General features: G+C 44.3%; 1 protein-coding gene across 1 annotated transcript; it reads left to right on the forward strand.

Moving 5' to 3' along the window:
• The first annotated feature begins 3,212 nt into the window (after nucleotides 1–3,212).
• LOC142391638 (sodium/potassium-transporting ATPase subunit alpha-1) lies at nucleotides 3,213–27,164 on the forward strand. Its single transcript, XM_075477559.1, has 23 exons — nucleotides 3,213–3,447; nucleotides 13,830–13,943; nucleotides 14,485–14,544; nucleotides 15,694–15,795; nucleotides 15,894–15,995; nucleotides 16,084–16,197; nucleotides 17,971–18,105; nucleotides 18,627–18,744; nucleotides 18,837–19,105; nucleotides 19,192–19,500; nucleotides 20,462–20,596; nucleotides 20,947–21,139; nucleotides 22,207–22,382; nucleotides 22,466–22,602; nucleotides 22,825–22,975; nucleotides 24,057–24,225; nucleotides 24,411–24,565; nucleotides 24,674–24,797; nucleotides 25,654–25,799; nucleotides 25,918–26,048; nucleotides 26,347–26,448; nucleotides 26,577–26,668; nucleotides 26,801–27,164. Exons 1-23 carry the CDS (start codon nucleotides 3,436–3,438, stop codon nucleotides 26,827–26,829), a joined length of 3,075 nt encoding a protein of 1,024 aa, XP_075333674.1. The 5' UTR covers nucleotides 3,213–3,435; the 3' UTR covers nucleotides 26,830–27,164.
• Nucleotides 27,165–27,924: the final 760 nt, after the last annotated feature.

A 27,924-nucleotide genomic window follows, 5' to 3' on the forward strand; every position in this document is an offset into this window, starting at 1 on the left:
TCTCCATTATCTGAAATAATCAAATTGATGATTATAATATAATATAATATAAATCAGCAATTTTCTTTTTTTTTTTTGATATGGATTTTATCTCCACCCACCCAGTGTTAGTGCCCAGTGTTAGTATGCGTGAGTGTGTGTTTTTTTCTGCTTTTGTGCATGTGTCCATTATCTCAAGAGGCAATGTGCCACAATCGTGTTTGCAATAGATTGCTCTGTTGACCGGTAATGCGAAGAGGCCCTCAGTGAAAATTAACTGAGACCACTCTAGTGCTTTCTACTTTGTGTTTACCCCGGTCATCACGAGCGCCTCCTTCTCCCTTTTCTACGTGTGTGTGTGTGTGTGTGTGTGCCTTGTATCCCATCCTCATGCCAACCTGGTAACAGATGGCTGGCTTTACACACACTTGGGAAATGCTTGAGCAATTACTCAGAATATCTCCCCCCGAAAGTATGGACTGGCGTTCGTGAAAGCCGAGCTTTCCACTGACTTTATAAATGTCCGAATCCGGCGGCCGATCGATTTATTTATTTATTTTTCTCCCCCCCTTTAGCCTCACAGGTGATTTCTTTTACAGTAGAGGGTGCTGGTGTAAGAACAAACACAAGGAATCTGCAGACAAAAGGATGGAGGGATGGCGAGAAAAACAGGAGGAAAGCAAGAACGAGGTGGATGGATGATGAGGGAGGCGAGTCGATATGATAAGGAGGAAGGGAAGGAGTCGGAGCAGGATACCAAACAGATATTGGCTTTTGTAGTTTTCACAACACGCAATGAATCATCTTAATGTGTTTTGAAAGCATAAACTCCTGTTTATGGATCTTCACTGACTAACATTATGATGCCTTCACCCCCCCACCCACCCACCCACCAAACATCCTGCCCTCCTTCTCAAGCAGGGCCCCCAGAACGTGCCTGTTGCTATGGCAACTGGTTTGCCAGCCCTCCCTCCTTTTCCTCGGGTCTCTCTCTCGACATCTAAATAAAATCTCGGCTATTTATAGAGCGATGCCAGCGACACGCGAGCAACACTTTTCGCACATGCTTTTGATGTGTCATTGATGCAAAACCCAAACACACAATAGAAATAGAGTTCATGCATCGTACCGTATGTACGAATGCACACATCTGAGCCCGTGCACACGCTCTCTCCTCACAAAGCCAGGGCATGCTGCTGTGTGCCCATCTGTGGACTAGGTCCACCTATGGTTTTGTTTGTTTACTCCTGTTTTTTTTCGCTGCATTTTTTTTTTTTTTTTTGGAGATTAAAGCTTTAAATAGTGTCAGAGATGGTTAGATATGCAAGCATGTGTGTGTGTGTGTGTGTGTGTGTGTGTGTTTGTCAAACCCTGTGCAGAAACCCGGCAGTGAAGTCATCCTGTTGCTGTCTGATCTATCTCAGGTTTTATCTTGACAGTTGCCAAAGAGCGCTCTTCAGGCCAGCTGATAAAGTCTGTTAGAATTTAGAGTCAGACAGTGAGTGACACAGTCCTCCTATCAGGATACAATAGCCCTCCAATGGCAGGTTCGCTCTGCCTGCCCTGCGTCTACTCCATGATTGAGGGGATTGCTTTCAAAACGTGATCTATCGCGGCCTGCTGAAATCGCTGGGGTTAAAACTGCTGGCTTTTTTTTTTTAACAAGGTTTGCTGTAGAGATTTTAAAAACATGAAGCTCTTATAGAGCTTTGGATAATGCACATATGGCAGGAGCCTCTCTGTCTATAAATCCAACAACAAGTGGCCGAATGCTTCTGGTTTCCGGCTGACTTAGATCCAGGGATGAAAGGCCAAATCTCTCATTTATATTGCAGGATGAAAGGGTTTTAAGAGCTCCTGGAACAGATGCAAATGGCCACAAGGGTGCTGCTGGTGGGGTATACTGTACTGCAAAATGTGTTAAGATGGCTGCAGTATGATAATCAATGTGGCCTCAGAGTGGATCCTTCCATCCCCTGCAGGGGAGGTCACAGGTTAGGCAGCATCCTGGAGCTCACGGTGATTCAGAGCTGGAGCTATTTGTAGCCCAGTTCCAGTGGAGACCGAGAAATAAGTCAGAGGAAACAAAGGAGCTAGTGAGGGGGAGAGGGCAAATACTTTCTTGGGGCCCCAAAGTTAATAGGGGCAAGTATATGCTATGAATCCAAATCAGCATTTCTGATGGTTCATTTTGTTTGCAGATTGTGCACAAGCGGTGTATGTGCAGCACTGCAGTGTCTCAAAGATAAATCTGTACTTGCAACTCTGGGTTTCGAAGCAGAGAGGGTTCAGAAGTTGTCTGCCCGCTATTGGCACGCAACAACCTTGTCAAAGCAGCAGGGGAAAGGAGGTGTCTGTGAACCCAGCTGTGAAGCCGGGAGAGGTGTAGATAAATCAGGGCTGTGTGTGTGTTTGTGTGTTTCTTTCTGTGCTGTATTAGGGTGGCGCTGGTGGTGGTGGGCCTTTTTTTTCACCAAAGTTGGAATTTGAATTGACATTTCTTGCTCTCTCGTTTTCATTTAAACTGCACTGAAGTGCAAAAAACGATACGCGGCTTGTTTTTGTCAGCAGGATTTAGCCAGTTGAGTGTCAGCAAACTGAAGCGAGACAGCTCTGGCCCAAAAAGTGTTATCAGGTTTTGTGTTTAGACTTATATACCACAACTGACCAAGTTAGTGACATTCGGAACATCTGTGGTGACCTAAACTTTTCTGATTTCACAGAGAAAATAACATGCTTATTTCTTATTTTACAGGTGTTCCTTAGTGGAATTTGGTCTTTACTTGGCTATCTTTCCCCTTTTACACACACATACACATATATGAGCAAAAAAAAAACAAAAACTATAATTTTAGAGATTTGTTAACGGATGATATTGCATTAATTCTAGTCACCTCAAAGGAAGATAACTTGCATGAAAGTGTTGTAAGAGTGATTATATGCATTTCTCTCATATTGTTTTATATTTTCCGCTGTTTTCCTGTAATATTGTCACAATCATTGCTGATTTGACTGATATGTGATTTGCTCCAATTTGTGCCACTCCACAGAAGTGTGTTCTCTGTATGCTCGCGCGTGTGCGCTGCCTCGCAAGCTAAGAAAAAAAGGGAGGCAAAAAAAAAGAGAAAGAAAAACGCCCAATAATGGAGAACACCACGCCTCCATCCGTGGGGTTACCATGGCAAACGCCGTCGACGTCACAATGGAAGAAACGCCGTCTATAAGTATTGGAGGTTCTGCCGCGACCGCTCGCGAGCTCGGATGTGTGCTCAGGAGGAGTGATACACGTGCAGAAGAAAAAAAAAAAAAAGAAAAATTAAAAAACAAAATTAAAAAAAAAAAAGTAACGTGCACATCCAGGAGTTTTATTTTATTTTACTAGACATATATATTTTTAAGATAGTTTGTTTTTCTCCAATTTTACTTGAACTGGGACGAATTTAAACCTCGGCAGCCATGGGAAGAGGAGTGAGTATAACTCTTTGTTTGACTGCAACACAGTTTTCATTGATCACATTGAGTTGTATCGTTGTGCTGAGGGCAATGGTGGATTTAAAACTTCGCCACTCAAACAAGTGGTTTTGCTAAATCGATGCTGATATTGCGACGGGGCGGAGGGGAGGTGGAGGCTTCCACGCGTTAGAGATAAGCCACATTTCTCTCAAAATGCCTGTTGCTCGACAGCACTTTGAGGAACTTCCGTGTTCCAACCCTTACAGCAAAAAGACAAAAAGACCGTCTTTGGCAACATTCGACTGGGCAGGATGGGGAAAAAAAAAAAGTGACTGCTCAGAAATGAGCTGAAAAAAAAAGATGCTTCTAACGGCTCGGTGTCGGGTTACATAACGGGATGTTCAGGACTGTCAAAAAGTTTGACTCATTTCAGCGGCGATAGCTGCGACTTTGACGCGGTGGAAAAAGAAACCTCGTTAAACCGAGAACATAACGGTGTCATTTCACCCTTCGGAGGGGCTGTTTTAGTCTTAATTTGTGTCGAAAAGTGGCTCAAGTGGCAGAAAAACTCCTGAAACAACGCCTTACACGACGCGAAGTTTCCTTTTAGGAGACCTTTGCCTCTTTTTGCTTATTTTGTAACCTTTAGCTCATTCAGATTCTGTTGTGGTGTGCTTGCTCGGCAGTGGGGAAGGATTCTGTTAATAGTCCAGCCTCGTTTTCTCTGCTGGAAGATTAGGAACTTTCTGACAAATTGTCTTTTAAAACTCATCTAAAGTCAGATCTGCTTTCCTTCTAGGGAGAATATCTGCAGGTACGAGGCTGATGGTTGTCACTGATAGAAATACAGTGGATGTGTGGTGATTTGAAGTGCTAGTTGCAGGGATACATTTACATTTTTAATTTTTTTTTTATGAGATAGGTTGTATAATAATATAAAAAGAATTGGACACAATAACAAGTCAAATTTTTTAAAATGCTGTTAAGTGAGGTTTTTGGCCCTTTATTTCGCACGTGACATCTTTAAACTTTAAACCTTTAACTTCAACGTTCAACCGTTTAACGGTGGAGGGTCTTTTTTTATCTCGGCTGTCAGTATGAGGTTTTCAGAAGTCCTATCTTATCGACTCAGAAGCCCAACCCCGCTCGGGCCGACTTGTTTTGCCGTTCCAGCTCTTGAGCTGTTATTTTCCGCCAACTTCCAGTTGGCAACGGGATGAAATTGAGCCCTTTTGCTGGATAAAATATCAGGACTTGCCACACCCTGCCATTCTGCGCAAACAGACGCACTCATTAGAAATTCAGCCGCGTCAGAGGGATGGAGAGAGGTGGACGAACGGGGCTGAAAGACTGAAAGAATAACGGAGCGAGAGATCTGGCGGGAGATGCGAGGCGTTGTGTCTTCTTCAGTTTCTTCCCACAGCTCTGAAAACCTTTTTGCGTACTTGCGTTCAGCTGCTTGGCTGCTGGTGCTGCTGGGTTTTTTTTTTTCTTCGTTTCTTGTCTTCCCATATGTGATGAAAGCCATGCCCTGCCCCCATTCATCCTCCCTCCCCTTCCCCACTGCGTCTCCCCTCCTTTACGGCCCCTCTTCAGTTCTCTTCCCCAGTGCATTCGGTGCTGTCTGGCACAGGCAAAATGTGGAAGAGGCAATCGCCACTACAGAGCCTTCCTGGTGTGAGGAGGAGAGGTGGAGGGAGGGAGGGAGGGAGGGAACTTGTTTTGCTGTAATTGAGAAGAACTGGGGCAATATTTTTTTTTTTTTTCTTCCTCTATAATGTTTTGGACACACACCTCCATCTCATTTTGAATATGAGATTACCCCTTTGCTGCCCTTTCCGTGCTCTTCTCATCACATCCACAGCACAGTGCACAAAGCACACAAAAGCAAGTGAGCTGAGAGGTGGGGAGGATTGATTGCTTTAGAGAGGCACCAGTTGCCGCATTGCCACTGTTGAGCAACTTGGCTGCCAACCGGGCTGGGGATGCAGGCAATTTCTGCGCAAACGCCAGCCGTCAGCTGGGCGAGTTAATGATTCGGTCGTTTTCTCCTCTCTTGTGATTAGTTAAAATGGATCCAAATACAGGGCCGGGCGCGATCTAAAACACAAGAGCGCCGAGGAGCTTTCAGGAAAACCAAATGGGGCAAATCCAGCTGAATATTTCATGATGTCACCAGACTCAACTGAATTATTATTATTTATTTTTTTCCTGTTTAACTGGGAAAACTTAAAGCAAAGTTCAGATAGATTCAAAAGAGGCGAGAAGGAGATGTGGCGCGGTCATATCAACGCATCTATAGGTTTGTCTGCCTTCACCAAAGAAGAGAGCTCAGGATCAAAGAACAGGTTTCAGAATGTAAACCCTCTGCGGGTCATGCTTTCCCCTGTTCCTTCCACCATAAACTGAGCGGGCATGTCAGCCGCCGGTCACCCTTAATCTCAGCCGAAGGGGCACCGGCCTACACCTTCACATCCATTCCTTACGGTCCACTTCCCCCTTGTTCTCTGGGTACCTGTTTTCCTTCCCTCTGTCCCTCTCCCTTTCTGAGGATTTAGCATTCTTTCCGCTTGGCAGTCATTGTGTATTAACGGGGGCTTTTGTCACACACTGCCCCTTGTGTGTTTCAGAACACTGTGTACTCCCGTCTCCCTTTTTTTTTTTTTTTTTTTTTCCTATCCATAGTTCCTCCTGCTTTATCTATTTTCTGTATCTCTGTCTACCGCTCCTTCTTTCCTTCTCCCCTCTTAATTCCCTTTCCTTGCTTTTTATTTCTCCGCATCTTTTGCACGCCAGCTCTCACCAGCTGTTTTTTTTTTTTTTTTTGCGGCGGCGGCGGCGGCGGCTCTTTGAGCTTTCTTTTCACGAGCTTGTTGCTCAGTGAAAAAAGTGCAAAATTCACAATAAAAATAACTCCACAGGGCACCCGCTTCCTGTGTGTCCATCCTGTTTTCGTGAGCATTTTCTGAAATTTTCCATGGCAAATGCCAGGCATGTTAAAATCCAGGTCCAAGCGCCTGAATCAGCCTGAATCATTAGCTCATTTTTCTTGTGTGGTTATGGTAACGTGAAGGAAAAGGAAGTTGAATAATAAGAGAAATGCGTGTGACAAACTCAGCCCCCCCCCCCTCTCTTGAGGAAATGATGCAATGCAACATGCTTCTGAGGTGTCTTAGCCTGATCATGTCAGGGGGATTTGGCTAAGGCTAAAAAAAACAACACATTGATTAACTGCCATGAATCTGTTGCTCAAAAGGATTGCTTTTATCCCAGGTGATAAATGCACTTGGCTCAGGATATATTGATCGATGCAACTTCAGCTATTTGAGGCTATTTACCAAAACGCGATTAAGTTGAAATGATTGTAAACTTAAAATGCAGCCCCTGTGGTTTAATTTGAGGATATTCACATCCAGATTCAAAAGAAGGATCTAAGAGTTACAGCTTTTTCAATGATGGCAACCTGTGCTTTCAGGGGCCTGAATTATTTAATTTGACAGATCAAGATCCACCCGTCATTGGTAGTCCTTCTCCCCAGCAACGCCTCAAAGCTTCTCCTTGGTGATCTTGATATCGTCAAGCTTGGATATATAAACCCTCCAGCAAATTATTGGTCCACCTAAAGTCATTTTTACCTGATGAAGGTGCCTGGAAAACATCTAAAGGAAGGCACCCTGGAGAAATCCTAACCAGACTGCCCTAACCACCGCAACTGACTCTACGGAGAGGAGCAGCAACTCTGCGCCAGTGGTTAAGACCAGGGATGTCCACATCCGATCCTCGAGGACCGCTGTCCTGCATGTTTTAGATGTTTCCCTGCTTCAACACACTTGATTCAGATCAATGCATCATTATCAGGGTTGTGCAGAACTTAAAAATCTTTTGAAGAGGTCCATTTCATTGGAATCCGGTGTGTCGAAGCAGGGAAACATCTAAAACCTGCTGGACAGCGGCCCTCGAGGACCGGATGTGGACATCCTTTGGTTTAGACGGTAGTTCAGTGGCAACGGACTACAAGCGCCGCATCGTGAAATTCAACCATTTGAGGAACTTTTTAAGGAATGTATGTTAAGAAACTTTTTTTTTTTTAACTTCTTTTCAATGCAAAAGGTATTCAGGAAATTCCTCCCAATGCGAATCGACTCTTCAAAGCAAACGGGTTTAGCTTTCTCCATCCACCTTTTACTGGGTTTGCCCAACTTCGTAGCCCTCAAACACTGATGGAGCTTCATCAAAGCTTTTCCTCCTCCTTCATATCTGGATTGTGCGGCACCCTGCCGGTTAAGAGGGGAGAGGAGCCCCCCCCCCCCCCGACAAGGGAAGCGTTGAATCATCCATTCACTTTTTGTTCTGTTTTAGGGGAAAAGCTGGAAGTTGCAGAAGACGTGAAAGGAGTGTTAAACACGAGCCTGTGTGAATGAACACACTTTCTTTTCACCGTTTGAACAGAGAAAGGGGCAGTTGGAGGAAATAAGAGAATAATGGTGGAGGGATAGAGGTGGCAGAGGAGAGAAGGGACATGGGGAGAAAGAGGGGGGGGGTACAACATGTGACTGTCCATTCACATTTCTGAAGAGGTGTGGCAGTAGTCGCTGGTAGCAACCGGGCAAAGTCCCAGGACTTTCTGTGTGTGTGTGTGTGTGTGTGTGTGTGAGCATGACTGAATGAGCAGCTTGTGTATCTGGCAAAATACCCTGGCACCGGGATGGACTGCACGCAGGAATTCTGCCTGCAGAAAAGTGCGCCATCTGAAATATGCGAGGGCTTGACTGGACGCTTCCTTCTGATCGTTTGAACCTTCGGGAGATTGTTTTCTCTGGCAAAAAGGCGGGGGGGGGGGCTCAGAAAGTCTTGATTTATCCAAGAGGAGAGAGCCTTGTTCCTTCATTTCCCATCTCTTTAAAAGGATGTGCTCACATAAGTCTTTGCCTTTCTTTACCTTTTTAAAAAAAAAAATTTTATATATATATATCTCAGCCCTATGGTCCAGTTCACCGACCGTCCTGTGAGGGTTCCTCCACTCTGACTTACTTCCTCATTGAAACTAATCTCGCCACGACTGAAATAGTTTATTTCCGGGCCGTAATCTTCACTAAGAATATCATGGGACTCATAAGCCCCGTACCCGAGTTGACGGTTTCCAGACAGTGTAGCTGTTTTACACCTGTAAACAAAAGAACTTCTGGCCCTCCGTCTGTTTGGAAATTCCCCTAAAATCTTTGTAAAAGCCCAAGGGAAAACAGTGCGTTGGTTATGGCTGGACAAAATGGCCCGCATGCCTGTGGTCTTAACAGTCACGTGGAATGGCTTGTGGGCCTTTTTTTTTTTTTTTTGAATGCAGAATTTATGGAGCTAGTACAAAGAGCCATTGTCCAGTGCACGGTATGCACCACCGGTGCTTTAGGACGGTGCTCAACTGCACCACTCCATCTTCTCCATCTTTTCCACATGTGTTCTCTCAGCTCCGCCATGTGTGAACTTTAAGGGCATGTGTTGGGCCCACGTGCGACACTGAGAAAGTTTCACCAGGAAGTGGGCCGGGTGATGCACTCAGTTCAGTACAGTGTGACTCAGGCTGTGTTCGAAACCGCATACTTCTCCTACTATTCCCACTACTCATACTAACTTTTTGAGTTTGAGTAAGCGAGAAGTCCCCGGATGCATACTAGATTCGCCGAAATGTTTGGTATGCATCATGAGGTTACTACTCATACTGAAACTACCCAAGATGTAACGTGACGTTGCCGATCGTCATTTCCTGTCAAAACGGCATTTCAAGCTAGCTACAACGAGGGTAGGTTCACTTCCTGTTTTCAAAACAAAAGCACCAATTGTATCGTAATGGCTTTCCCTATGATAAAAGGCAACAAGTATTTTATTTTGTGAAAATAACCGGAAGTGCGTTGCTCACTGCGGCTAGCTTTAGTAGCGCCGAATTTGTCGGCACAAAATTGTAAATAGCCGGTATTTTGTCAGATTTTCAACACCTTGGGGATCTAAACGACTACTTTCTCACCTGAAAATGTTTCAAATGTTGCTAAAGTTTACAGAGTTTAGAGCTTAAGTGAAATCAGCTTCAGGCCGGCTGATTTCGGCTCGGGCAGGAGCGAAATGCATTGTGGGTAAACGCTCTGCATACTGTCTGATCGATCAGTATGCAGAATGGAAGTATGCAGTTTGCAAGTATGTAGTATGCGGTTTCGAACACAGCCTAAGACAGAAGGTTGATAGCGCTTGATCAAACGGGAGTCTCCCTTTAAAGGTCCTATGCACAGGTGGCAGAGGGGGAGCAGTAGTTTAGCGGGGGTGGGTGGGTGGAGCTGATTGTAAATGGTTTAATTTGGCCCTCATAATTCTAATCTGCTTAATTAAACAAGGCTTTTACTGTTGTCTGGCTGTACGAGCCGGCATCTCTAGCTTAAGCTCTAAAACGATCATCTGAAACGCAGCTTTTATAGAATGGAAAGAAACTTTAAAAAAAACAAACAGAAAAAACTTTGACTTTTGGCAAACAGAAATGCGTCGATCTGTTGCCCACGATGGAACGAATGGAGCCAAATAAGTGGCGAAATCGGCCCCCGATTGCTCCGTCTCTTTAAAGGAAGCGTTGAGCAGATGCGGCGAAGCTCTGCAGCAGGCAGCCCCCTCGGCTCGGGCCTTTCTCATCGCGTGTAAACAGAAGCTGGTAGAATGTGGGAGTAGCCTTCGGAGCCATTTCTTCCCTTTTCTGAGGGTGTTGTGAGGGAGGATGTTCTCTGCGGCGGGATGACGTTACCCAGCTCACTGAAGTATCAGGTCGTTCCGGTGCGGAATCCGATGGCTTAAACGGGGCCTGTACGTGAGCTCTCGTGGTTTCTCTTCGATTTGAATGTTTTTGGCTGCAATCGCAGGAAGAAACAGGCCGGACTTAATAATCAGAGGAACGAATTAATCTCCCAATTATTGTATTTTTTTTTTTTTTATTTGATTATCGCTTTAAAAGTGAATGGAAAAACTTGAAAAGCTCAGAATTTCCCTCAATGGTTCCTTAGGTCCTTTTGAAAAGACTTGGAGGCCTCTCTTAAAGCCATAATGTGTAATATTTCACGTTGTCTATTAACAAATTTGACTCTTATCATTCACAAGTATTACCTCAATCGTTATTAATTACCTCCATCACAAAAGTGCAGTGTTCTTATATTCTTTATATTCAGCATGCGAATGTACATAACAGTGTTACACCCCAATGAATGTCTCCATGTCGCTCCGCCATTTTAAAACTACGGGATTTGTAGAAGGACATGTCATCAGCTTCGCCCTTTCCGTTTCCACATTGAAAACGTAGTTTTAAAATGGCGGAGCGACATGGAGACATTCATTGTCCGTGAAATATTACACATTATAGCTTTAAACTATATTGAATCTTTGACATCTCTGCCTGACTGCGACAACTGAGCCCCCCATATATTTATTTATTTATTTTATCTTTTCATTGTTGTTGTGTTTATTTTTATTTTTTTTTAAATTTACTAGTTTACTTTGTCATTTTCCGTATTCAAGTGTTTGTTGTATATGTCTTGTACTGTTTATATGTTGATATTGAATTCTTAGAACTGTTCTCTGTTGCGTGGGGTGGGATTGTGGGGGGATAATAAACTGGGGAAAAATGATAGAATGGAAGGCTTCTCTGTTGCGCTGTACTGCTACATTGCTACCTGTGAAATTGCTTCCAATAAAGAAAGTCTATAAAAAAATAAAAAAAGTGAATGGAAAATTCTAAATGTTCAGTTTCTCCCGGAAGTGGATCGTTTAGGTCATTTTTTGGGGGGCTAAAATTCTGTTGATGGGTCTTTTTTTAAAAAAAAAAATAAAAACAGTCAATTCTATTCAAATTTTTAGTCTTGAGGAAGGGCTACATTTGACATGTGGTAACTGATAAAGGATAACTGGGTCGGCACTGATAAGAACTCGTAGGATAGAGTAGATATGGAGGAAATGCCACATTTAATGTTTTCTAATTGCTCTACTTTCGAATCTCGGAACAGTTCACAAACCTATTCTGGAACAGAGTCGGCATTCCAACTTTGTTCCCTCCACTAGTGTTTGTGAATTATTTGCTCACAGCCAGATGCGCCCCCCCCCCCGCAGTGATCCAGAACCAGGCTGAGTGTTTTCCCAGCTTAGCTGGCCAGGGGGCTCGAGCAACAAGAACAACATGTGCTCTGACCACGCACTCTGCTCTGGGAAACTTTAGCGGCTACAGCCACAGAGCAACAACATTGGTTAGCGTGTATATATATATTTCCGTGACTGGGACGGTGTGCAGGATGTCCATATTTGGTCATTTTGTGTCCAGAATATCACCGTCTGAAGAAAACGACTCCCAGCAGTTGACCGTAGTGTGGCATACAGACTCATTAGTAGTCATCTGGCATCTTGGAGGCCTCCCTCTCTCCTGCTAATCTGCTAACACCCCTGATCCTTGTAGAGTGTTGAATTATTGATGAATGTTTAACAGCTAATCAATGTTTGCTTCTATTGTTTCGATCTCCCGTTACCTGCCTGAAACACTCCAGTTTTTCACCTGTTAAAAGACACACCGCCTGCAGTCCATTGGGACAATAGTCCTCTGAACAAACCTATGGTCAGAGTTGAGGGCATGTCAACTTAAAAAGCTACCAGACTGCAAGTGCTTTTAAACAAAATAATTTCATACGTTAGCAATGCCAAGTACTGACATTTTTATCAGGTTATCCTTGTGTTCCGATTTAGGGTGTTGATATGCAAAGTGCTTCTGAGGATGACGAGTGCAGCCTTATTTATTTCAGTTCGCAGAAAACAAAAGAAATGGACAGATTAAAACTGACCTGATGGTACTAAATAAGAAAAAATATATACATATTTTGACTACCATAGAGTAATGTGTTAAAAAAACAAGGAAGCTGATTCATCATGTTGGTGCCAGCAGAAATGTGACCCTGGCCTTCAGTTCTTGTGAAATGGACATGTTTGGATACAATTGGCGGCAAGATGTGTTGGACGATAGTTGAGAGATTCTCAGTCTGACGTTAAGTAGCCTATAGACCGTCGGATGTGGATTTGGCAAGACCACAAGACTAGTCAGCGTATCCTGCAAATTGATCTGCATTTTTTTTTTTTTTTTTTTGCCCACTGTCAAAAAGCTGATTGAGTGACAAAATGCATGAATTAACCTGAAGAGTGTTTTTAATCAAACTGTTTTTTTTTTTTTTTTATGCTTGAATTGTTATTATTGGGTTGTTGTTCATTTAAAATCTTTCTTGCCTACAACGAGCGAATCCCAGTCGTAGTTGGAATCAACAAAAGATGAGTGATTACCAGTAAACGGCTGGTTCATTGTTTGGCTGAGCCACATTACTGTCGAGGCTGCGTTTCAAATTCTGCTGGTGTATTCAGACCTTGAAACGGTGACATTCTTTATTGCAAAAGTGTGTGTGTGTGTGTGTTTCACCGTAATCTCTCACGCGAAGAAAGCTTTTGTCTACAATCTAACTGAAAACAACATTGCGCTTGCTCCTCCACTTGACTGGACTTTTTATAAAAAAATAAATAAAAAAAAAAAAAAAACTCTTTGGAAGAGCCACTTGTCGAGTTTGGAAATCAGTAAAAAAAAAAAAAAGTCAAACGTCGCGGGGGTTTCACTTCAGGTGTGTCGGTCAGCCGATGACGTACAGCGTTAGGCCGAAACAGATGGAAAACGGTTTATTAAACGGCAATTTAAAAGTATGCATAATCTGACAAAGTGCATCCCCATGGAAGTCTGTTTGCAGCAACAGATGCCAGCAATACCCATAAAGCCAAATTTAAATAGATTTTTTTTTTTCCTCCCCCTGGTGAAGTTGATGCCAGTTTGCTGCTTTGGGTTTATGCCACATTTTTTATGTTTCTACTCTGGTCTTGGGTGGATTTGACCCACATGTAGAGCGACAAAATATCTTCTGGCGCTTTGAGCGGGTTGACATCAGAGACGCTTGGCAGTCGTTGGTGTGTTTTGCACACGTTTGTTTCGTGTTTTTATCGCAATGCAAACGCGACCAGCCAGCTTACGAGCACGACTACTGGCTGACATGAAGGGATAATCATTGGCATATCCTGCAGGGAAAAAAAAAGTTAGCTGAAATGGATATGAATCACTAATTCTCAACCTTTCTCCATGTCAAATGGCTTAAGAATGAACATCTGGGAATATGTGAGATCAGTACAAGAATGGAAAAATAAGTCTAACAGTCTAAGCTACCTAAAGATCAGAAAACGTGCAAAATTTGAAAGAAGCTGTAAGAATCGGCTGCCATCTTTTTTTAAAATCCCGGTTGCCCTTATTTCAGCCGTTTGTAAAACTCTCGTTTCTATCCCTTTCCCCCGCTGTTGCCTTTTTCCAGGAAGGACGAGAGCAATATGAGCTGGCTGCGACCTCGGAGCAGGCTGGCAAGAAGAAGGGGAAGGGGAAGAAGAAAGAGAAGGATATGGACGAACTGAAGAAGGAAGTGGATATGGTGAGTGTCTCGGCATCACTTTTGTTTTCCAGTTGGGGCCCCTGGGACCTCTTCCTCTCGATTGTCCACTGTTCTGCCTTCAGTATGAATACCCCATCCTTTTGTATTGGCTCGTAATAACTCCTCCTGGCCACAGTTTCTCATGTAAAGGCCAGAAATGAGGACTAAAGATTATAATGCCTCTCTTCTCTGTTCATTTTGTGTTTTCCTTTCTTTTTTGGTTTTGCATGCTTACCTCCTTCCTTGTGCCCTTCGTCCTCCAGATTCCCATCTTGTCTCTCTTCTCCTTCATGTCCACCTCCTCTCCTCGTCTTTTCTTTCCTCCCCTTGCGTCCTCTGTTCCTTCAGTCTGCTTAAACTGTTTCCGTTATTGTTTGTAGCTTCAGCTTCATGAGCTACGTTTATTGGAAAATGAAAGGTCAGCGCGCACAACGGGGCTGTAAATGTCACCGGCTTTTGTGATAATGAACCCAAAGATGTGTGTAGTACCCGTACATGTGCTCTCCCGGTCTAATGAAACCTTTGTCTTCTCTCCTTGTAGGATGATCACAAATTGACCCTGGACGAGCTCAATCGCAAATATGGAACGGACCTCAGCAACGTGAGTGAGATTTAAAAAGTCAAACGTGTTGCTTTTTTGGGTTTTTGTTTTGCACCTGCAGCTTTAAAAGTGTTTTTTTTTTTTTTTTTCTCACTTGGTTGTCAATGTTTCCGTCAGAGCAGCTGCTTTTATCACGGGAGATTAAATAAAGATGAAATATCAGCAGCACTCGAATGCCGTAAAACTGTTTTCCTCTTAAACTGACGGGTGGCATTCAGTTGACGAATGCATCATGCGGCTGAGATGCGAGGGGGGGGGATTCAACTTGAATTATGAAGGAAGAGTTGCTCGCTGTCTTAAGTTCTTTCTGCTCATCCTCAGTTTGAACGTTCAACACCTTTCCCGGATAAGTTCCGACTTGGGGAGGATTTAACTCGCAAAACACGTCGGCTGTTTCCATCGATTGCTGTCCGGCGCATATTTTGTCCTGACGATCTCAGTCTTTCTCTATGAGCCAGCTAGCCTGTCAGAAATGTATAAATTTTTTTTTTGTCTTGGATGCTAAAGGAATAGCGCCATTTGTTGAGTGCAGACTGCAAATAATTGCTCCCTGTAAAAGCTAAATGAATGACAAGTGTTTTAAATCGCTTCCAATACATGTTTGTTGGCATTGTCAAACGGCTCCCTTTTTTTTTTTTTTTTTTTTTTTTCATTATCTCATTCTCAGGCTTTATCACCTCATCCTGCCGACGAGATCTTATGTTCAACTTGAACTTTAATTTATGCGTCGATTGCATCCTAAATGCATCGCCTCCAAGGAGTCCTCTCTCCTCACATGCGAATGTGCTCCTTGTCACGCAGAAGTGATGAAGGAGAATCGTTAATCATTGGCTCTAATTGTGGTCTCCAAGCTCCTCCCGTGCATACAAGCGTGCGTTCTGAATAATTTGATATCCACAGAAGTCCCTCTGCCCTGATTTCTTATGACTCTTTATGCCTCATCTCTTGTCCTTCTCCTCTTCCTTCTCCGTTCTCCAATCTGCTGATGAAGGTAATGGTTCTGTTTTTGTGTTGGTGCCAGGTTGCTAGGCAACTAGCTGTAACCAGCATCCCCTCCAGACTCTAAATGTGTGCCTCTTGAGTTTGCGCGTGATGGGTCGGTGAAACTTTCTTTCACTCGCCACCTCTGACCGAGTCTTTTCTCACCAGGGTTTGACGAGTGCAAAAGCTGCTGAGAATCTGGCCCGCGACGGGCCCAATGCCCTTACTCCTCCTCCGACCACTCCAGAGTGGGTCAAATTCTGCAAACAGGTACCCCTCGGCTTCTGAGAAGTCTCGACTCGGCCCTCCGTAGTTTTCACAGATGGGGAAAACTATACGAATAATTTTCCTCTTTCCCCTTTTTTAAGATGTTTGGCGGTTTCTCCATGCTGCTTTGGACCGGTGCCGTCCTCTGTTTCCTGGCCTATGGTATTCAAGCTGCCATGGAGGACGAACCCGCAAATGATAATGTAAGAAAAAGACGAGATGCCCCCCCCCCCCCCCGAATGAACCCGGTGCTCTGTTGAAATCTTCACGCACATCGTTGTTTTCCCACAGCTGTACCTCGGTGTCGTGCTGTCTGCTGTCGTCATCATCACTGGATGCTTCTCCTACTATCAAGAGGCCAAGAGCTCCAAGATCATGGACTCCTTCAAGAACCTGGTCCCACAGGTGCTCCTCAACTTTTTTCGTCCATGTTCATCTCTATGTGCTTGATTGCAAACGTAACTAGAAAGAGCTGTTCCTGCGAAACAGCAGTGAGAATGCTTATGAGCTGAATGGGGATAGCTGACCATGCTAAAAAAGCTGAAAATAGTTCAATTTTAGCAGTAAAAACTGTTGCTAAGGTATTGGTTGAAGGAATTTTGTAATTTTTGTGTACTACCAAACTTAACATTGGAGTTAGTCAGAGAATTTGAGAGGTTGATCTCGGTTCAAGGCTCATAGTTGAAATTCTGTCAACGTGAGCGCTTTAGTAGTTACATTGGCTGAAAGAGGAAATTTTTTCATACATTTTAAAGTATAATTTATTTCTCTTAGTTAAACCGTATGAAAGTTAAAGGAATTTGTTTGAAAAAAAAAAACTGAAAAATTTGAAACTTATCAGCACATACTCAACTGTGTGCTCATTCATAAAAATCAAGAAAGGGCAAAATGTCGTCATTTTTCGAAACTGGCTGAAGATTTGAAAAAGCTGAAACAATTGGTAATAGCTGAATGTCTTGTGACCCATTTAAAGTTTGAATGGTGTCTCTAGCTGAAAGCATGCAGAAATAGTTAGGTTGGAAAGAGGAAGATGATCTGGAAGAGCTGGAAGCAGTTTCCATTCATTTGAATGACGGGAAAATTTGAATAAAAGTTGAATGTCTTAAAAAGTGTAAAAGTTAGAAACACCAAAAATGATAGCAGGAATCCGCTGAAAGAGCTGAACGTGATGATACCAAAATGGTAGAAATAGCTGAAAGTATGCAGGAGTAGTTAGGTGCTGAAAACTGGCGGAATAATAACAATAAAAAAGAGAAACAGGAACTTAATAGTGAGAATGCCTTAAAGCAGGGGTTCCCAAACTTTTCCATGCCAAGGCCCCCCAAACAGTATTAGCTTCTGGCCCCCTTTGCAAACCACAAACAATGCTACAAAATACATAAAGAAACATCAACTTTTAGAACGTATTTTCTTTCTTACATTCACGGACAGTAGCTTGCTGTGTGAATGCAGCCTGACTAAATGCTCTTCTTTACGTCTGAAGAAGTCAACCGTTTTTTCGGACTCTGCCGGATGTTTTTGTGTCAAGTGACGCTGGTTTCGAAGGTTTTAAACACTCATTTGAGAGGGTCTCCAGACAGAGGACGCATTTCGGGCAATCGTGGCCATTTTTCTGTATGGCTGTAAAGCCAAACTTAATGTATGCTGCCTCGTACTTTCTGATTTTAGTCGGCCAGTTCTTTCAGTCTCTTCCAAGTCAACAATCTGTCCATTTTGGCTAGCTACCTACACGCTAGCTTGAGGAGCAGAGCAGCTTCAGAACAGGCGCAAATTGCCAGGTCTACGATGTTTTGACTGGCAGCCAATCAGAAAGACAAGCTTGGCAAATAACATTTCGATATGATATATTATTATAAATTGTATTTTACAATACTGATTAAAAAAATTTGACAATTTTTTTTATTTTTTTTTTTATAATGTTTAAAAAAAAATGTAATTCTATTTTTTTATTTTTGCATTTTTTTCTTATCTTCACTTCAATTTTCTGAGGCCCCCCTAGTGCCCCCTGGCGGCCCCCACTTTGAAAACCACTGCCTTAAAGCATTCATTGTGAACATCTGAAGCTCAAAAGCTCCGTATGCATTATGTGAAAGTACGAGCCGCGGCTCAACCAGACTCGGGCGCTGTCTCCTTTTTGTCTTACGTAAGCCGTCTGTCGCGTCTCGTCTCGTCCCGTAGCAAGCCCTGGTCGTCCGCGACGGCGAGAAGATGAGCATCAACGCCGAGGAGGTGGTGGTCGGCGATTTGGTGGAGGTGAAAGGTGGCGACAGGATTCCCGCCGACTTGAGAATCATCTCCGCCCACGGCTGCAAGGTAAGGGGTCGTCTTCTCCTGTCAGCCTTTTAAGGGGGTGCCTTAAAACTCCTCTCTCATAAGGCCCTATACATGCTGTGAGCAGTTAGGTTTTTCCATGGGGATTTTAAACCAATTCAAACACTTTTGTGCAAAATTTGTGTGATCAGACTGCAAACGGCTCTTTAAGCAGAGATCGAAAACACCAAATTGGCCCCTCAGAATCTCTCAAAAAAGTGAATAGCACCCGTCTTATTATGAGGACTACCCTATGATCCATTTTGGGTCCTGAACTGAAGTCAAGAGGCAGATTTGAATCCTACACAAGCTTCTCCAACACTGTTACCATCTCGTTACCCGTCTCTGAATCAATTTTTTTCCTCTTTATGTGGCCGCATGAACCAAATCTGCCTTTCCGTTCCTTATTGAAAGGGGTCAATCTCTGGGGGGGGGAAGAGTTTTCCAGCTTTTTCATTAGCCACATTACTTTTCTTCTTTTCTTAGTTTATTCAGAGTTACACAGCAATCGTCTCGTTTCTCAGGTGGACAATTCCTCCCTGACTGGCGAATCAGAGCCTCAGACTCGTACTCCTGACTTCTCCAACGAGAATCCGCTGGAGACCAGGAACATTGCATTCTTCTCCACTAACTGTGTTGAAGGTACGAGGGCAGAGAACGTCTCAGCCTGTCAGAAACGGCCACATTTTGTCTGTAGCTCGAAAAGGAAACGTGTGTTTTGATCCCGGCTTCAGGAACCGCCCGCGGCATCGTGATCAGCACCGGAGACCGTACCGTCATGGGTCGTATTGCCACGCTAGCATCTGGACTGGAGGTCGGACGCACTCCCATCTCCATCGAGATCGAGCACTTCATTCACATCATCACAGGTGTGGCCGTCTTCCTCGGCGTGTCCTTTTTCATTCTCTCCCTGATCCTCGGATACACTTGGCTGGAGGCTGTCATCTTCCTCATTGGCATCATTGTCGCCAACGTGCCAGAAGGCCTCCTGGCCACCGTCACCGTGAGTCCTAGCATTTCCTGTCTATTAAAGCGTCCACAAATTGCTCTACAGTTACCCGCCTGACCCGAAGTAAATTGCCCTTCCAGGTGTGTCTGACCCTGACCGCCAAGCGTATGGCCAAGAAGAACTGCCTGGTGAAGAACCTGGAAGCCGTCGAGACCCTGGGCTCCACCTCCACCATCTGCTCAGACAAAACCGGCACCCTGACCCAGAACAGGATGACCGTGGCCCACATGTGGTTCGACAACCAGATCCACGAGGCCGACACCACAGAGAACCAGAGCGGCACCTCCTTCGACAGGAGCTCGGCCACCTGGGCTGCTCTGGCCAGAGTCGCAGGACTCTGCAACCGCGCCGTGTTCTTGGCTGAGCAGGCGAGCGTCCCCATTCTGAAGGTAAGCTTTTCGAAATCCCTTTTTTTTTTTTTTTTTTTTTTTTTTTTTTTTTCCCTCTTTCTCAATAACGATCTTTCTTTCTCTCCATGTGACACAAGATTTCTATTACCACAGCAATTTATTTATTTTTTCCCCTTTTTTAATTGCGAAAATGAAAGAAAAACCATAGAAGTCTTCCCTCTATTCACAACAAGCCCCATCGTGTATTTAAATAAGCTAAATGCTGCCTTTTCACAGTGTTTAAATCTGATGATTTACAAACGGGATTAAACGCTTTTTTTTGTTTGTTTGTTTGTTTGTTTGTTTGTTTGTTTGTTTTGGCATTTGTCAGAATCAGAAAATCTAATTGGAACTGCTTCTTGTTTTCAGTCGCGTTTGATTGCATCATAAGGAATCATTTGCAGTTTTTTATTTTTTCATTTAATTTTTTTTTTAACGTTAAGTGGAGTGTTTTCCTCTCAGGCAAACAGGCTTGTTTTGCAGCTTGTGTTACTCTCCCTCGAGTGTGCATACTCACACATGCTGTAACTATACAACTGCTCGGAACTCCTGCCTACCCCCAAACGCATTCACCCGCAGGTGTACAGATCTCTCTGTGGCTCTGCGATTGTCCCCTGAGTCTGGGCCTCTGGTTTCCACCCTGTTTTTACTCCTCGTTACCGTGTGTGTGTGTATCTGGGTGTGTTAATAACCTGTAAATGTCTGGCTGGCATCATAATTGCCGGTCCTTCTCTTTCACCACTCGTTATGTTTCTCAGTCAGTGTTTTTTTTTTTTTTTTTTTTTAAGTCCAGTAATTACGTGGGGAGAATTCTATTTTTCTTCTCTGCTCACTGTAGGTGGATAAACCCAAAAACATCAACAACAACAAAAAAACCCAACAACATTTCTCTCTTTCTGCAATCTAAAGAGTTTGCCGTTATTTTCTGTGATTAATGCCGCCCCCTCGTCGTCTTTCTCAGAGAGATGTCGCCGGCGACGCCTCGGAGTCAGCTCTGCTGAAGTGTATTGAGCTCTGCTGTGGATCTGTCCAGGAAATGAGGGAGAAAACCCCTAAAATCTCTGAGATCCCATTCAACTCTACCAATAAGTACCAGGTATGAAAGCCAATTTTCTACCCATCAGGTTGTACCGTTTCACTACCCGTTAATTCCCCCAAAATGTCCTGCTCACTGAAATGTTATAGGTCTGATGATTTGAGCCGAGACTCGATGCTCGACGGAGGAAATCTTTGTGTGACCTTTCCAAAAAAACATTGCAGAGTACAACCTGCAAAAAGTTTCTTTTTATTCCCCACCCATTTGGATAAGCTTAAATATCAAGGAATGCTATTAACATCAAGGTTACTTTTCTTAATCGTGTTGCTCGCTGGATTTTAGGAGCATTCGTCGCCTCGGCTGCAAACTAAATGTCCAGATTTATTTATTTTTCTTGCCCCCACTCCCAGCTTTCCATTCACACGAATGGAGCCGAGGGTGAATCCAAGCACTTGCTGGTGATGAAGGGAGCCCCGGAGCGGATCTTGGACCGCTGCTCCACCATCATGATGATGGGCAAAGAGCAGCCTTTGGACGACGAGATGAAAGACGCCTTCCAGAATGCCTACCTGGAACTGGGAGGTCTTGGAGAGAGAGTACTCGGTAAGAATTGGAATAAAAAAAACTAGAAAGCTGCAAGCAGCTGTTTGCGGGATCGAGAAGTGCGCACGTTGGGCATGCGCTGGACGTCGTAGTCGCGCAGCTCTGCCCACACGCACGATACCCTCTGCGTACGTACGAGCACATAATAACCCCAATGCGGAGGGGTTTTTGAAAATTTCTAGGGGGCGCCACTGAGCCATTTTGCTCCACCCACACACGATACCCTTTACATACGTACGAGGTTGACAGGGTCGATGTGTGTGCCAAGTTTCATGACTTTGCGATGATGATAAGGCTTTCAAACCATAAACGCCATCACACGATTTTCACCGCCTAGCCACGCCCACACCGTTCAGAGTTTGGAAAAGAGTTTCTCCATGAATTTTTCCCCCCATGTCTTAAGGGTAACCTGGCCATGTTTGGAGCTGTTACCATGAAATCTGTAGGACAAGTTCGATCATATGCAAGGCTTGGAATCGGTCAAAAATGGCACAAAAATGCACTTTCCATCCAAAATGGCCGTCTTCCTGTGGACGTGGGAGTATGGCGGCATGAGACTTTTTAGTGCGTCTGGGCATGATGAATGAGTGTACCAAATTTTATCGTCCCACGCCAAACTTGCCCCAATGAGGGGACAATTTTTTATTTTTTGGGGGCTTTTTATGCCTTTTAATTGATAGGACAGGTGGAGAGAGACAGGAAGCAGGGGGCAGAGAGAGGGGGAAGACATGCAGCAAAGGGCCGTCCGGTGCGGGACTCGAACCGGGGCCAGACGCAGCGAGGACCGCAGCCTCTGTACATGGGGCGGCCGCTTAACACACGACGCCACTGACTGCCCCTCGAGGACCATTTTTAAGTATCGTAGGGGGCGCTACAGAGTCGATGAGCAACTCCCAAAAATATAAAGTTTAGATTTTTTTTTTTTTCATGTCGTCGACTGGCAGGTGGTGCTTGCAAAATTTCCTGAGTTCGAGTACTTTTTGCAAAGAATAATCCTTACAGATACAATAGGATATCGGATTTAACCAACCGAGCCCAAACTCAAGCGCACTTGTGTCCCTGTTTAGGTTTCTGCCATTTCAACCTGCCTGATGAGCAGTTCCCGGAGGGCTTCGCTTTCGACACCGAAGAAGTGAACTTCCCCACCGAGAACCTGTGCTTCATCGGCCTCATGTCCATGATCGACCCTCCCCGTGCCGCCGTGCCCGACGCTGTGGGCAAATGCAGGAGCGCTGGAATCAAGGTGTGCCACATGTTCCCTCCGTCCCAAAAGGTGCACCGATAAACGAGAGCATCGTTTCACAGCGCGAACCTCCCTTCTCTTAGGTAATCATGGTGACAGGTGATCATCCAATTACCGCTAAAGCCATCGCCAAGGGCGTGGGCATCATCTCCGAAGGCAACGAGACTGTCGAGGACATCGCTGCACGTCTAAACATCCCGATCAATGAAGTCAATCCAAGGTAAACGGCATGACTTAGAAGCTGTGGTGCTTTTCCTACAAAAGTGAGACGGGCACGTGCAGCACCGCAGGGGCCCATATTCTAGGTCCCATTTTCTCATAGTCCAAATCTCATTCCAAGCGTAAGCGGCCGTCTTTACTCCTCGCAATTGGCTCGGACCGGCTCCGTAGAGCGACGCGCACGTCACAGTTTAATTTCTTTTTTTTTTTTTTTTTTCTCCAGAGACGCAAAGGCCTGCGTCGTGCACGGAGGCGATCTGAAGGATCTGAGCCCGGAGCAGCTCGACGACATCTTGAAGTACCACACCGAGATCGTGTTTGCCAGAACGTCCCCGCAGCAGAAACTGATCATTGTGGAGGGCTGCCAGAGACAAGTAAGTTTAAAAAAAAAGAAAAAAAATGTAGAGATTTGTATTTTTGTGTCAATGGCAAACTGAACTGGCAGCATAAAGGATGCGTTTGCGCCCTATTATGTAAAAAAGTATTAGGCAAATCTAATCCTATAAAAGCTTATTTCCGCTTAGGGCTGTGGTTCGATGATCAAGTTTGCTGAATAATGAGGCAAAACATCCATTAAATGATGAGCGAGCACACGAATATTCACGAGTTCATCAGTAGACTTAAGAAACTCTTTATACTGACTTGTTTAACATATATATACCTGATTTGTTTAACATATATATCTATATTTTAGCAATTATTGTAATCCAAAGTCTTTTCTTACTTTATATGCTGCATGATTTCACTTTTAGGAGGATTTCCCCCCCCCCCACACTGTGCATTTCAGAACCACTTTAAGGCCCAGCAGGTCCTCTTCAATCGGCTCTTTCGTCACAGACCGAATTGATTTATACCAGAAAATGGCTAAAACGGAGTTGAATTTGACACAGATGGTTGATGCCAGTTGGGTACCAAATTCGCAAGTTAAAGGAGTTATGTGCCGTCACTTTGTCTGCCAGCTAATGCTGTCGAACGTTTCAGATCTAATAGGCGTCGTTTATTCGCCCGCTTCCAGGAGGAGGAGCGGACGGAGGATTATCGATGACTGAGCTCACTTCATCTTATGAGCCCAGGAACTTCAATCCAAAGGGCAGCCTTGGCTGACTCTTATATTATGGCAGTTAAATTTCACTTGCGATGCAATGAGTTGTGGTCTCTGCAGTTTGCTGTTGCACATGTTGGCGCATGGCATCCCTTAAATACTCGTGTGAAAGATGGATTTCTCTGTTGTGCCTGCCGTGTTCTCCAAACATCCTTTCGAATTCTTTAAAAACCTCACGCAACAGGAAATTGTGTGTTGCAGTGTAACTGCAGAGAAAATGGAAGCCGTCACTCTGTAGCCTTTTTCGTCCCCACTGTAGCGGCTTACCAAATTAAGCGTTAAATTTGCCACATGTTTATTAAAAAAAAAAAAAGCTGCTGCCTATAACACTTTGCCCATCACCCTCTCTGCAGGGCGCCATCGTGGCCGTGACGGGTGACGGCGTGAACGACTCTCCGGCTCTGAAGAAAGCCGACATCGGGGTTGCCATGGGGATCTCTGGATCGGACGTCTCCAAGCAGGCCGCCGACATGATCCTGCTGGACGACAACTTTGCCTCCATTGTTACCGGAGTGGAAGAAGGTGACAGATGGTGCTTCGTATAGTGCTTTAAACTTGTCCCAAGTTGCGTGTTTAATTGAAGAGATGACACAAAATGACACAAGTTAGCAGGATTTCGATTTTTGCAGGACTTTGCTCTCGTTTAGCCGCAGAGTTTAAATTGTCCAAAGCACCGACTTTGTCCCCCCCCCCCCCCCCGTCATCAGGTCGTCTGATCTTTGACAACTTGAAGAAGTCCATCGCCTACACTCTGACTAGTAACATCCCCGAGATCACGCCCTTCCTCTTCTTCATCATCGCCAACATCCCTCTGCCTCTCGGAACAGTCACCATCCTCTGTATTGATCTGGGAACCGATATGGTACGTATGATTTGCCAAATGGTTGCGTTTTAAAGACGATCCGAATCGGCAACCGTCGAGCCGTTCCGACGGCGAGATTTTGAGTTTGTGCTGTGTCCTGGCCACCAGGTCCCTGCCATCTCGCTGGCTTACGAAGCGGCCGAGAGCGACATCATGAAGCGGCAGCCCCGAAACCCCAAAACGGACAAACTGGTGAACGAGAGGCTCATCAGCATCGCCTACGGACAAATTGGTAAACCTTCTGTCAGATCTCCTGTTGGAATTCACAGGAAAGCCCCAGTTAAACGAGAGCCCAGACATTCGGAAGCGGCGCTTTTCCCGGTTAGACTTTTTTTTTTTTTTTCTCGGAACGGCGGCTCCCTATCTGGGTGGTCCGAGATAACGAGAAGAGTGGCATTCACCATAAATAGCCCCCCGCTGATAGTGAACTGGAGTGTTGGCATGCTGTGTGTTTGAGTGATATGGAGCAGGACCAATGCCTTTTCTCCCACCTTCCCTCTTTGATGATAAAGCCAGGAATATGTTTGAGCTTTCTGATAACCATATAAGAGCAGGATATGATTAGACCGGTGTTGCCATTTTCACCTCAATTTTCTTTTCTATGTTTAGTTTTGATAAAGGCCCCACGCTTAAGTGTTGTCATTAGACTTTATCTAAAAAATATATATATATATATATATATATATATATATATATATATATATATAAATAAATAAAAGTGCATCATTTGGGTCTTTTACAAAATAGATTTACTCTGTTCTTAAATGGCCGTTTTGATTCATTCCACACGTCTAACTTGCGTATTTAATCAAGCTGTCATCCAACGACAAATGATTTTGTCCTTAAAGTTCCTTCCGAAAGGACCGGCCGTAATCAAATTTCCCCACTCGTTCGTCATATTTTCTCCCAAAGGGACCCTCTCGGCTCACTCGATCACTCCCTCGATTGTTCTCGTTTAATTTCAAGGCTTTGAATGGCGTGATTGAACACAACTGCTCAGTCTCTGTGAACATTTTGTGTGTGGGGAAAAAAAATAAAATAAAAATGCAATTGTATGTGACGTGGCGATTTCGACATTCCTCCTGCAGGAATGATCCAGGCGCTGGCAGGCTTCTTCACTTACTTTGTGATTTTGGCTGAAAACGGCTTCTTGCCCTCCACCCTGGTTGGCATCAGAGTGAACTGGGATAATAAATACATCAACGACCTGGAGGACAGCTATGGCCAGCAGTGGGTCAGTCACATTTTAATATGTAGGGGGGGGGGGCGGGGGGTGTCATAAGTCAACTCTATAGCTTGATTATGCCACCAACAGCAGTCGCTGACTCCTCTGAATTGTGTGTCGTTTGCAGACTTACGAGCAGAGAAAGATTGTGGAGTTCACCTGCCACACGGCCTTCTTTGTCAGCATTGTCATTGTGCAGTGGGCCGATCTCATCATCTGCAAGACCAGGAGGAACTCCGTCTTCCAGCAGGGCATGAAGTGAGCGAAAACCGCTCGCTTAAGTTGCCGACATGAAAGTGCATCTCCTAACTCCGAGCTATTCAAGGCTGAGCAGCCAGTGCCAAACTCTTGTTTTTGGGCTTTAGCACAACAAACTTTATTTAAATGGCTTTTTTTTTTTTTTTTTTGTGCTTAACAAATTGGAGTCCTGGCACCAGGAAGATGGTTGTTAAAACCCACAGCTATTTTCACGCACTTTGATGTGTTGCCCAGTTGTATTTGGATGTCGGATTCAATGCTTTTTTTTTTTTTTTTTTTTTCCTTCCGTCTGTTTCAGGAACAAGATCCTGATCTTTGGGCTGTTTGAAGAGACTGCCCTGGCTGCTTTCCTCTCCTACTGCCCGGGCATGGACGTCGCCCTCAGAATGTACCCTCTCAAGTGAGTAGATTTGCCCCGCTCACGTTGAGCTGACGCTCGTAACTGTAAATACTCCCACCCATCACATGCTGCCAGGCTCTGGATCTCATGTCTTTCTCTCCGTGTGTGTGTGTGTGTGTTTTTTCCAGGCCCAACTGGTGGTTCTGCGCCTTTCCATACTCCCTGCTCATCTTTATCTATGATGAAATCCGTAAGCTGATTCTCAGACGCAGCCCAGGAGGTGAGTCCGGAATTCGTCCTTCTGTTGTTCTTTCTCTCGCCGATGAGATTTTTTTGCCTGCTTTTAAACTAGGGATTTCATCAAAAATGACTAAACCTTGTATATCTGTGTTTTCTGCCTCTCTTTTTCTAGGCTGGGTGGAACGGGAGACCTACTATTAAAAGGCCCGTCGCTGCAGTCAGTTCGCATCTTCTCGTCCACTCTCCCGTCTTTGCATGAATATTGTCTTGCTGCTCGGAATAAAAATTTTAACCTCTGTGAAAATAAATTGGAACGTGTTTTTATATTAGGGAATGCTTGATACTACTCTTAGACAAATACTGAGTTGGAAAACATGCTGATGATGATGATGATGTTGAAATGATAATGCTAATAATGACATGAACACTGAACATTGACATGACTATGCGTGCCTTGTTTCTGAAACAGGACCAATTTTATACATGTTTTTAACAGTTATAAACGTTCAATAAAAATGTGCTCGAGTCAGGTCCCACATGTGTTTCCTGTCCTCATTTATTGATTTAAATGATGCACGATGCTGTTTTCTTCCTCATATTTACCAATCTTTATGCGGATCACTCCCTTACAAGCAAGCTCTGTCTTGGGTTGGAAACAGAAGCAAGTGGACAAATACGAAGGGTAATTTGGAAAGATGCATAGATTGGAGCTTTTGTCATTTCTTGGTATTTTGCTAGTGATATTTTTAATCGTGCCACCTTCCAGCTCAGTGCGAAATCTTTGTTTTGTAGCTTGGATCTTTTTATTTATTTATTTTTTTAAGCATAGTGAAGTAAAGGCGGGGGGGGAAAAAATCCATGCATGATTTGATTTCTTGTTGAATCTCTTTGACAGCTAAAAGAGAAGGAGCACCTTAACCCTCCAAAGGGGTAGGGGAACTGTTTGGGGCCTTTAATCTTTTGGTATTGTTCCGTTCCAAAGATTTGATTGACTTTTTTTTTGTAATGAACAAGGTCATTAGATATCGCTTGACATGGAGAAGGGGGAGGAGAGCATAATCAGCCAGCTACTCTTGACTGGGAACTGCCAGCTGGTGACATTCCAGAGTGTGTTTAGCTGTTGCGCTGTATGAACAGTTTTAAGGTCGGGAGGACGTGTTATCAAGTCCAGTTAAGATTCAAACGTTGGCCTTTTAATGACAAAGCCCGAAAGTTTTTTTTGCAGAACGCATCGGTTGTCTTTGTTGTAATTCAGCTAAAAATAATATGGGATTTCTTCGGTTTCCAGGTAAGGAG

This window comes from Odontesthes bonariensis, chromosome 11, assembly GCF_027942865.1.
Source record: "Odontesthes bonariensis isolate fOdoBon6 chromosome 11, fOdoBon6.hap1, whole genome shotgun sequence".
NCBI lineage: Eukaryota > Metazoa > Chordata > Actinopteri > Atheriniformes > Atherinopsidae > Odontesthes > Odontesthes bonariensis.

Bases quoted from the DNA above. Each gene is read 5' to 3' on its own strand.
- LOC142391638 (XM_075477559.1), top strand. The intron at 24,226-24,410 runs GTGACAGATGGT...CCCCGTCATCAG, and splicing joins TGTTACCGGAGTGGAAGAAG to GTCGTCTGATCTTTGACAAC. The intron at 26,049-26,346 runs GTGAGCGAAAAC...CGTCTGTTTCAG, and splicing joins GTCTTCCAGCAGGGCATGAA to GAACAAGATCCTGATCTTTG.